General features: G+C 34.0%; 1 protein-coding gene across 1 annotated transcript in view; it reads left to right on the top strand.

The window, feature by feature from the left end:
- LOC115877019 (polycomb group protein Psc-like) overlaps positions 1-12584 on the top strand; it is a 320522-nt gene that overhangs the window by 130998 nt on the left and 176940 nt on the right. Inside the window, exon 4 of the mRNA XM_030893082.1 lies at positions 9518-9715. Coding sequence (XP_030748942.1) covers positions 9518-9715 — 198 coding nt within the window. The remainder of the gene's footprint in view (positions 1-9517; positions 9716-12584) is intronic.

A 12584-nucleotide genomic window follows, 5' to 3' on the forward strand; every position in this document is an offset into this window, starting at 1 on the left:
AAATAATTTAACTTAGTAAAATATTTTGCAGTTATAATTGAATTAATTTCTCAATTACTTTGTTGAATATTTTAGTCTCTACGATGCTACAGCCCAACAAACATTTGAAGTTAAAATTAAGTTTAAATTAACCACCTGGACTATTATTGACCAACTGGAAATTGGTCGAAATTTCCAAGAATTGACGTTAAAATTCCCAAAGTGGGGAATAAAACTAAAGTAATTTGGAAGTTAAAAACAGGTTAACAAGTTATAATGTATATATGAAATATGGGCTATGAAGTGAAAAATAACCGACCTGAGGTCATAACATGGTAAAATAGAGGTAAATTTTACTAGAAATAGTCCTAATTTATACCACCTACATTTTAACATGGGAAAGAAAGAGAAAGAATAAGGTAAAGTATTTTTCTTTTTAATATGTGTATGTAAATGAATTTCCCAATAATGAACCAGGAAGGCAAACAAGTGTAGTAATAACTGGCATGGCCGTTTGAACATTAATCCAATATGGATGAAATACCCACATAAATGTAAATAAGTTATTGGTAAAAAGTGGATTACTGGATTCGCAAGATAATTATGTCTGCGGAGAAAATTTTTCTGTGAGATGTAAATATGATAGGCCCTAAAAAATTATGCGCCATTAAAATTTTATGTATTTTCAACAATTAATTTTAGAATAAATCGTTACTTTCAAGGTTCTAACTCTAACTTTTTTTTCAGCTTCCTCCTTGGTACACTTTTTAAAGTTTTCTTAATTAGTTAATTTAACTTGTGGTAGGTAGTATTATTCATATATAAACGTCTGTTTATTTTTCTGTATCTCCGTAAAACAAAATTTTTATTTTCTTTTTTGACAGTTGACATTGGATGATATTTTATGCTAATGTTCGGTAATTACATCTTCGAGCAATCCGATTAACTTTTCACAGTAATCATGTGTCCTAAAATGAGAATATTTATTGAGAGCTGACTTTTGGAGTATCTCCGGTAAAACAGAAAACTTTTATTTTCTTTGAGTGACAGTTGACAATGATATTTTATGCTAAGTTCGGTAATTACATCTTCGAGCAATCCGATTAACTTTTCACAGTAATCATGTGTCCTAAAATGAGAATATTTATTGAGAGTCACGTGACATGTCAAATTTTTATCCTTTTGCTAGCCAATGCAATTACCGAACTGGCCTAAACTTAGAACACTAACTAACTAGAAAACCAAATTAGTTTTCTTTGCTTATTATTTGTAAAAGTTTTACGTTTTGGGATTGTGAGTGTTATTATAGAGGACTTTTTGTTTTTATTGTACATAATGGACACGTTTAAGATTGTGTCGGTAATAAAAAAGAAACGCATTGAATATTCTTTCGTTCCCCACCAGTGGGAACAAGGTAAAATGTGCTATGACGTAATAATCCCTCGAAAACTATTTTAAACGGAAATCATCCCGAGGAAATTAAAAAAGGTAATTTTTAACCTGTCGTATGTCTGACTTTCTTCCAAGTCAAAAAACTAAGTTACTTTTACCTGTGAAGCATAATAGCGACTTATGAGGTCGAAATAAATTAAATTTTCAACTTAATTTTAACTCCTCCAAATAAGGTCCCATTTAAAGTTATTAATAACTAAATTTTAACCTAACTTGAAAACCAAACAATGCCTTCGACCACCGAGACAAATTTGAGGTTATAATAAAGTAATATTTGACCTACTTTAAGTCCCTGTAGTCTTAATGCCCTCAATAGGTTATCAGCTAACTCCAACTTTGCTACTTTTCAAAGGCATAATTTTAGGTTATTATTAACTAGTTTACGACCTCATTTTTAGATTTCTCGCACTTTATTCCCTACAAGAAATTTATTAAGTTAAATATAAGTAAAATTCAACCAAATAGTGGTTAATTTTCCGTGGTCAATGTTTTTTTCTCTTTCCTATGCTACTTGGGAGCTCTACTTAACCGACGCGTGTTCGAAATTACCCATTTCTATACTTTGGCGCTCAAATTTTTCGCTTTTGGTGCACTCCTGGAATGTGAATGATTTTTGATTTATATTTTTTTGACTCATTTGTCGGAATTTCCAAAAGCCTTTATGAAAAACCTAACTATATGACAGCAACAACATGGAGAACGTTGTAAACAAGGCTATGTAAACACAGTCAAATTTTTTTCGAGAAAATACACAACGAACGAATAATATTTGTGTTGAACAAGTAATATTATTTTCAAGAGTTGAGAAGGTATAGGACAAAAGAAGGGGAGAATCTTGGAATAAAGAATGTAAAACTAAAAATGCTCTCAGTCGATTCCTGGTCGAAATGAAATCTGGAAATTGGCTTCAAAACTTTATATCACGAATAAATCCTGGAAAAACGAGAAAACTTTATAAGAATTTTACGGTGCAGACTCCGGAATAATTTATCTCGACTGCTAAAAAATACCTATAACTGCACTTAAGTTTAAGGACGTGGTTATTTGAAAAATACATATATTATTCTTTATTTATACATTTTTTATTGGTTAACGTGAATGCCAATAAATATATTATATTTCGACCATTATGTTGTACCTACTTTTGGGACAATGTATTTTGAATCAGGAGTGCTTAAAATTTAAATACACAACGAATAGCCCGGTCAATCTAGACATTCGAAGGTACATAAATTTACAACAAGCTGAAAATGCGTGTAATTGTTTAAAACATAATTAAATATAATATTTTAAAATTCCGAATCATTCCGGTGCCTGGAAAAAAAATTATGCGAGATCAAAGGTCAAAAATCTCGAGAAAAATTGTGTTTTCGCGAAACAAAACGGTAAGTTTTATCATAAAATTACTTCAGACAAAAATTATAAACGATAAAATTATCTAATATAAAAATGTGTCAATACTTTATACTTTATTCCCACCTGCGCCAGAAAAACTGCTAAACACAATTTTTTACAACCGTAAAAAGGGATGCAGTGCTAAATGTGGTTGTAAAAAAGTTGGACTGTTTTGTTCTCTGGCACGTACAAATTGTCAAGGCCCGTCATGTTCTAATGTTGAATCACCAATAGTAGAGGATTCGTTTGATACCAACGAAGAAACATGCAATACATCACTATTGACGCAATTTACTTACATCCAGGATGAAGAAAACGAACAAGACGACGATTAAGAAGAAGCAGAAGATCAAGAAGAACAACAAGTAGTATTTGAAGATTATGAATCAGACTAGTAAATTTCTTTTTTTTTATTTCCATGGCTTTTATAATTTCCAATCCTAATATCTTTTATTCTGCAATAGTTTTCAATTAAACAGAATCACAATATACATGTGGAATAGGTCTGCTGCGTTAAAAAACGCGCTAAGTACACTACTTCATAGGTGGCGTGGAAACGTGTGCATATTATTGACGATTACAACTTTTTGATTGGTTATATCTCAGAAACAGTGGCTCTGAGGAAAAAAAAGTATTGATACATGTTTTACAGAGAATTTTATCGTTTATAATTTTTGTCTGAAGTGATTTTATAATAAAACTTACCGTTTTGCTGAAAATCGCGAAAACACATTTTTTTGGGGGATTTTTGACCTTTGACTTCGCATAAATTTTTTTCTAGGTACCGGAATGATTCGGAATTTTAAAATGTTCTTTTTAATTATGTTTTAAAAAATTACATTTTCAGCTTGTTGTAAGAACAGTTGTTTCTAGAACATTTTGAAAGGAATATCTAAACGAATACGCATTTTTACCTAAATAGAGCGACTAGCGAGCTCAAGGGCGTAGATAAGGGGGGGGGTACTGGGGGACAGTACCCCCCCCTGACGCTTGACGAGATACGAGAATTGAAATAGTCATTGACTATGAAAGGATTTTTTTAAATTAATATCCGACACATAAGAACACTTTGTATGCTTTTAATTATGTTGATTTGTCGTTTATAATATGTTCGACCTAATTAAAAGCACACAAAGTATTCTTATTGGCCAGGACAGATTAGTGGGGTTAACTCTAATCAATATCCATAAAAATATTGAAAAAAATGTTGATGCTGTTATTGATAGGTTGTCCAAACAGCGTACTAGAAAACTTGATTTTGTTTTGTAGTTTTATTTATAGTTTATAGTTTTTATAGTTTTTTTTGATAGTTTAGAGTTTTTTATTTATAGTTTATAGAAAATTAACTAATAAATATCGTTGTTTCATTTTTGTTTATGTTATTTACAAATCTATATTTTAATTTTTGTGTTATGTTTTTATATATTTTTGAAGACAAAAAAGTCGCCGTCGTTTTAATTCGAAAAAAAATTCCGACGGTGATTTTTTTTGCGACTTAATCATAGTACCACCCCCATAGCATACACCTATCTACGCCCCTGAGCGAGCTGCCATCTCAAGGAAGGCAATGGCAAAACACCTTGGGTATATTAACCTACTACTAAACAAACTCTGAAATGTGTCCTTCGGCTTTGGCGTGGACTTGTAAAGCACTGATATATGCGATCGGTTGTTTACGCTCAGTAAATTAGAGCACGGCACTACAAGAACATACACTTAATTAAGTTCAATACATTTCGCAATTAAGCAGGGCTAAAGGTCAGGGCACATTATCATACACCAATCGTTTACGTTGATACGTTGTCTAATATAAATTGGTTTTTGAGTATCGGTATATAACCTGCAATATTAATTTTGCCAAAACGATATAGTACATGTGTGGTAATTTAAGTTTCCCTTTAAAGAGATGTGCGTAAAGAATATCGCCAGGGAACATAAAAAAATACAGTTTACTACTAATACTACACTTAGCATATATTTCCGCTGTTGACCAAACTAATTAAAAAAAAACCTTCCAATTTTAGCCTGCTTACCCTAGTGCTTACCCTGTTTATAAATTACTTAGGTTAGAATGTGGAATGTTTGGGAGGGAGGTTAATCACCGCGACCTTACAGGTCTATTGTTTGTCCCCCCTTTCTTGAGTTATAACGAGTTATAACTCATCATACAGTCTCAAGGCTTTAACAAAAGCCAGTATCTGAGGTGGTTTCATAGAGGCTAGTTCTCCATCTCCGATATCAGTCGTACCGTTTATGGCCCGAATGGTTGTCGTCTCGGCGCACTCAGTGATGATGTGTTCTGGTGTTTTCCATTTTTCCCACAAAATTTGCATTCGCCGTTCTTTTTTAGCCTCAATCTAATTCGTGTAAAAAAGGCACATTTTTGTGATTTTTTTTATGAAACAGTTAAAATTGTTTTATTTAAACCAATGGTACATCATAGTATCCCATTTGAAGAATATTGTGTAAAATTTTTATGGATAAATATTATTAAATAGGGCAATGTCAGCAATTATTCTGGAGCGTCTCGGAAAAAACTTGAATTGCAGTGCTCCTCAGAACTCGCTGCTGGATCATCTGAAATCCAGAAATCAAAATTATATCGTTATATAATCTTAGGTAACATTGTGGGGGTTTTCGATTTTTATTCAAATTTGTTAATATTTTTTATTTTATAATAACAAATAAACCAATTTTTTTTCAAAGTGCTCCCAGTGAAAAAATTAAATTTCAAAAAAAAACAGCGTTACCTGGGCAAAGTGATTATCTAACGATATACTTTTGATTTTTTATTTTAGATGATCCAGCACCGAGTGTGAAAGCAATAAACATGTTTAACTATTTTATGTTTACTTGATGTTGTGTTTTGAAAAAAAATTGTTTCTTTTATTCCAACAAAATTTGAATATAAATAATTTTATGAAAGTAAGAAAGACTATCAATCGCATATAACATAACTTTTTGGTAAATTCTAGACATTTGGGCGAGGTTTCAAAAAATGTTACTCCTGTGCCTCTTTTTTACTCTCTTGTCCTCTATTTTTTATTTTGAAAGTTGGCAACCCTAATGGTGCGTTTAGACTTGAGCACGCACGCACTGATCCTTCGCGAATGCTCAAGTGTAAACGGCTCGGCTCGGCTGTGCGCGCACGTTCACTGTGAATCTGTCTGTGCGCGAGCAGCCGCGAACGTGAGCCGTCTGGTGTCGGTTTTTGTCATATACATATAACTATATATACTCAGTGTTCCCTATTTAACCCCGTGTGCTGTTTCCGTGCCGTAAGAAAAAGACAGCATAACTCAGCTCCATATTAATGCTGCATAAGTCTATTTCACCCGGATATCGATTGAACTGCGATTGCGCCAAACTCCGATTGATTGTTGTTTTAGTTCTGTTTGGATTACTTTTTATTTGTGCGCGTAAAAGAGTGATTTTGTTTAGTTTATTGTTTCCAACTATTTTTTGATATTTTTCCAACTCCATGATAATGTGTTATGAATAATAAAAATATAAATAAAATTGAAGGTTAGGTGAAATGTCAGTCAACCGCTTCCCTTTAAAAACATCGACCAATGAAAACTTCTTCAGGTAAGGCATGCGCAGTTAAATGAATATCCGGGTGAAATAGACTTACGCAGAATTCCATATTTCTCTTTCACTGTTTGGGCTTCACTTTTTAGAGATTAGGCTGAGTATATAAAGTTATATGTATATGGTTTTTGTTCCGTGCTCAAAGGGACTTTATGTGTGCGCGAACGCTCAGTTTGCACCGGCAATTTGTTTTGTCTGGGTGCGTGCGTGCCTTCACCAACACAACTCTGCTGTTCGCGCATAAATGGATCACTTTATTTGTCGAAAAATAAGTTTTTAATTTAAAGGGAGCTGAGAGCGCGAGCGAATGCCGTGCGCGTACGCTCAGCTCGTGCGTGCTCAAGTCTAAACGCACCATAACATTCTTTGACCAACTTAGAATTGATGGTTACTGAGTCGATTGCTTTTAGTGCTGCTTGATTATTGGATAAGATGACTATTTCCTGTTTCCGATAGTTCCTATCTAAGATAAGTTGTACGCATCCTTTGATACTAGAGATTTTTGCCTGAAGGATGCTGGGGTACGTTGTAGTTGGATAGGTTAGGTTTCGGTCCAAATACTTCTAGTCCCAAGTCACTTAGGTAGTCCAAAATAAAAATTAGAGCTTAATTATTGAAACGGAAGCTAAATTTAAGGATAAAACAACCGCCGAAGTGGGTAAATTCAGGTGACAGGTAATTTCATTCCCACACTTGAACCAGTAACGGGAGTAACGCGTCTAACGAAGGTAATTCATTTATTTTTCGCCCCCGCCCGACAATAATCGAGTCTTACAAATGTCACTCGACTCCTTTGTCTCGGTTCGAGTGCTAACCGTCTCGTTAACATTACTCCTAATTATTGACAGAACACTCGCGCTTTAATTTAAAGCAGTAGGGGGGGCGGATCAACCCTTTCTCTGCTTCGTTCCCCCCATGCCGCAGCCACAGCAGCAACCCAATTTCGTTTCGCATGGGGGGATCGGGCATCGCGGGAATACTCCAGGGAGTAATTTAGCGTGCGTCTAATACCCGCTTGCAGATGCGGTCTGAATTGATTCGCTTCCAGTTTCCGTTTAGGTTTATTTTTACCATTATTCGGCTTGTTTTGTTTGGGAGTAGTGGTTCGCGTTCGAGATTCGAGTTTTGTTTTTTCATCTGTTTGCCGGGAGAGTACTCGATATCGAATAATTAGTTTTCGAGCGACGCAACAATGTTTGTATGCACGCTAGAATGGACGATTTAATAAAATTGCGAACGGGTTTGCAGCTATTGGCTAAATTGGTCTTTATTACCGAACATGGTTTGTCAGTTTTTATTATTTTTTATTTCTGTATCGCAATAAACATGTTTTGTTGCTATTAAGTTATATTATTGTTTATTAACGGTTTAAATTAGTTTTACTTTATTCGATAGAAAGTGACACTCTTTTTTCACATATGGTTTATTTTAAAACGTAACATGTGGTTCATAACGACAATTTGACTCGAAATACTAAGCTTGTGGTACCAAATTATTCTTAAAAAAATGCTTTTCCCAAATGTGCCAATGAGTCACCCTTGTTCCGTTTAAAAAAATTGAGATATTATTAAAAATCCGATTTAGGCATCTTTTAACCGGCCAGGATAAGACGCGAAAAACATTAGACGATCAAAACTATTTTTCCAAGACTCCTTGATTAAAAATTAGTGTTTTTAACACAGCCATGGCACTCTAGATTGAAACTTAAAATGCGATTTGTTTTTAAACGAGAATGTCAAAAGTTTACATATGATATGTCATTCTATTCAGAGTGTAATTTTCTATCGAATAAAGTGAAAATATACCGAGGGTGCCATTTAAAAATCAAAAGTTGTAGTCATTTCCGGTGAAAAAGGAAGTAACCAAAAGCAATTAAATACGCCAATCAATCCCAATTTATGTTATATACTAACATACCAAATCGCGTTTTTTATCTGAAATAAAAAAAAAACTATAAGGGGTGAGCCATTTTCGAGATACATCCGGTATATATGTGTTACTTCGCTACTCGGTTACCTCGGTTATCGATAAGTAACGAGTACTCGAGTAACGATTAGTTACTTTAACACCTGTACTGAAGACCACGGATCAGACTCCGCGTAAAGTAGGTCAGTAGTCAGTAGGTCTCGTCCAGACTAGCCCTGAGAACGAAAAAGAGCAGACCTTCTGACACACCCTGTATAAAAAATGGACGAATCCGTTTTAAAAAAGGGAATTGCTGTCAATATATTTTTACTCGATTAATCTTTTCGCCTAAACATTGGTGTTAAAAAAAAACTACAATTTTAATATTTGAGTTTTCCGGAAAATTCCAATGCAAATGAAAATATTAGAAAAAAAAATTGGTCAAGTGCGAGTCGGACTCGCGCACGAAGGCTTTCGTACCATTCATTATCTATACAACATTAGACACTATATTATTATAAACTTTTTTTCCGATTTAGCTGAAATTTTGAATGCGCGTATAAGTAATTTAAAAAAAAGAAAATGAAGAAACACATTACTAAAAATTGTATTAATAAATAATAAATATGTATAAAGTAAATATAAATAAGTAAAAATATGTAAAAATTTAAAAAAAAACGATTAAAAAAAGTCTCCTTGACTAGGATTCGAACCTGCCTTACTACGGCTCCAACGTCATAGCAGCGTAAGGGTACGAACATAGTGGAGGCAGGTTTCTGCTTTCCGGCAACCAGCGCCGTCTCTGGGGACCTATTCTTGACCACATATCGCTCATATCTCGCATCTTCGAAAAAGCCATATAACAATACACTTGATGCGTAACTTTGCGTATATGCCGTGTATTGTTATATGGCGGAGATGCGAGCAGGGTTCGGAAGTAGTTAATTAAGAGGAAATTTACCGCAACATAGATACATTATTGTGAAAATTTCAACTGTCTAGCTATAACGGTTCATAAGATAGACCTTTGTGACAGACGGACGAACGGACAGCGAAGTCTTAGTAATAGGGTTCCCGTTTTTACCCTTTGGGTACGGAACCCTAAAAAATAATTTGATAATTTTAGATTTTCTTTTATTATTGTATCTATACGTTTCAACGGTGGTTACTACAGTTTCGTATCTTTTATTTTCAGGTTGGACAAAACTCTACAGGACATAGTTTACAAGCTGGTGCCCGAATTGTTTATGAAGGAAATGTTGCGAAGGAAGAATTATTACAAGGATTACCCGGAAATTGCCGCGAAAGTTTCTCCGGAAGAGAGAGGCGAAGATACGGAAAGGACAATCTTCAATCCTCACGAGATGATAAGCCTGTCGCTGGAATATATATGGTAAGTGATAAATATAAAGGTAGTTTAATATAAGCCGCTTAGTTTTGTACAAAGCAATCAACGAGGTAGGTTGTAATTAAATTTACAATGTTACACTTTAGCTTAAACGCGCCAATTTGAAATGCAATTCGCCCATCGATCGTTATTAACTATGACAAGCGATTTAACCCTGTCGGTAATATTAGAAAATTTATGGCAATGCCAGTTTTCTTAGCTCTAACATATCAACTAGTTTATTTGGTGGAATTTGTTTTTAACATAAACATTATAATGAAATAGATAACTTAAAAAAAATAGTTTTTGACATAAGCTGTTGTCATTAATTTAAAAATATATATGTAACTAATGAAAATGCAGATTGAAATGGCTGTAAAAAATGATTTATTAATCGCAGTATATGTCTATTGTGAACTGCGATTTGTTTGTGAATGGGGAATAATTTATTGAATGATAGTGCAAAGGATTTTTAGACAGTATTTTGAATTTTTTTCAGCCATTACATTTTTTTTTAAATTTTTATCGCATTTCTAGAAACTTAATAACATCTTTAAAATGACTGATTGGGTAGTAAAAAAAATGGGTTCCAGTATTAACAGCAAGTCATACATTTGTACTAAGTAGTGTTGTACTCGAAAAATTGTTTTATTTGTAGTTTTTTTAGAGAGGATTTTATAGCAAAACACTAGAACTATATTTGATACCAATTAAACTTTTAGTTACGTAATCGAGGGCACGATTTTTAAATTAATTGTTGCCAACCATGGACATATTCGGCGCCGGGCTGATTAACTGGAATTTAAATTTTCCGCTTGGGATTCAGGTGGTAGCTTTGCCGTAAAAAAATGGCAAGTTGTCACATTTATTTATTTATTTCCTGACATTGCCATTCGTTTTGACACTTTAGTTTTGTATTACGAGTTTTTGGTTTAAATAAATAGTGTTAAGCTAAAAATGTTTATTAGTAGACTTTGCAGTCGAACATTGTTCTTTTTTGAACCTCTTTTAGTGCGAAGGGTACAAGATATCTTAATAGCCGTAAAAAACTCATCGCAACTTTATTAGAATATTTTTATGTCCCTTAAATGCCGTTAAGAAGGTGTATTTTGTTGATGTAAATAATAATTTATTTTTGTTGTGTAGTTTGGTTTGGTTTTAAGTCTAGAGTACAGTCTAAATCTACAAATATTATTTGAGATTCCAAATGTTATTCTGGCTTTGTCTATTCTCTCTATGATATCTTGCTCTTTGCTTCCTTTGGTTGGGATTATACTATACCCAAGTAACTAGAAAATTCGCTCCTCTATATCTATGTGTTGCAATGGTAAAGAGAACGACACTATTGATATAAACTTTTATCGATTTAGATTTTCTAATATTGATAATTTTTTAAATAATCGTAACTAACTTATTGTCAGAAGAAATTAATCTTGTAGTTTTTTTCCGCGTATTTGTGTTTATATTTTTGAGGCTTGATTGATTTAAAAATAGATGGAGAATATTTTAACCATCTAAGATTTGTTGATGATATAGTCCTAATTGCCAATAGTCCTGAAGATCTACAAGCACAAATTAATGAACTAAATAGAGCCAGCAATAAATTGGGTCTCAAAATGAATTTAGCAAAAACTAAAGTAATATACAACGAACTAGTGGAAAGAGGGCATTCTAATAACACTAAACACAACACTGGAAATAGCAGAAGAATATATATTTGGGACAACTAATACACAGCTCGAGATCTGTACTACCAGAAATCAACAGAGGAATTAAGTTAGCGTGGAATACTTATTGAAGAAACTCAATCATATTCAAATCTAGAATACCACTCTATCTAAAGAAGAAAACATTCAACTGATGTGTAAGTCATGATCTATATGCATGCGAAACCTGGTCATGATCTATATGCATGCGAAACATTAAAACTCACACAATAAAGGAAACTGCAAGTCGCACAGCGTTCAATGGAACGAATTCTGCTGGGAATAATCGTAAAAGACTAGGGTGGATGCGACAAGAGACCCAGGTAATGGGTCCATAGAGTCAAATCCCTCAAATGGCAACGGGCAGGACACTTGGCAAGAAGAACGGATAATAGATGGACTATAAAAATTACAGCATGGTACCCACGAGGAATTAAGAGACCTAGAAGAAGACCTAACCTGAGATGGATCATGATATTAGCAGGGATAACTTGGGCCCGCATAGCCAACAATAGACAACAATGTGCCCAACTACAAAGAGAGTATGTAAGGGAGGCTACATCATAATTGGAAATGGTTGAATAATCTGAAAATGATGATGATGATGATGCATTTTGAAACAGTACGACAATAAGCAGTAAAATATACTATAATAATCTTGCAATAAATTCGTATGGAAAAATCCTTTATTCTATCCACTGGGTAGATGGATAGCGTCGTCCTAACGCGACAAAACAGGTAGGTAATTATTTACAGCCTCTATTAGCTATTGTATCTAATTTATTTACCACACTCTCTCTCTCTCTCTCTCTCTCTACCTCTCCTCTATGTTCATTCTGTTATCGAGCCAGCTGGATCTGATAGGAGCTCGGCTATCGCGGCCCTTTATCGTTGCTTTCGCCGCGCGAGCTATGTGTTGTCAGGGCCGGTTATGTTTTCGAAATACGTTGAATGGGGAATTAATGTGTAGGTAAACACTTTCATTAATGAGGTGGCGGCATTGGGGCGTTTCGGATGTTTTGTTCGCTAAGCTGGTTTTTTGCTTTATAATCCTTTGTTTTTCGACCAGATTAAATAATTTGATGGAAAATATCGAAGTATATTTTAACTATACTTCTACGGAGCGATGAACAATGATTGAAATAGTTGGCAATATTGGGTTAGAGGAT

Source organism: Sitophilus oryzae, unplaced genomic scaffold, assembly GCF_002938485.1.
Source record: "Sitophilus oryzae breed Bouriz unplaced genomic scaffold, Soryzae_2.0 scaffold_1442_pilon_pilon, whole genome shotgun sequence".
Classification (NCBI taxonomy): domain Eukaryota; kingdom Metazoa; phylum Arthropoda; class Insecta; order Coleoptera; family Curculionidae; genus Sitophilus; species Sitophilus oryzae.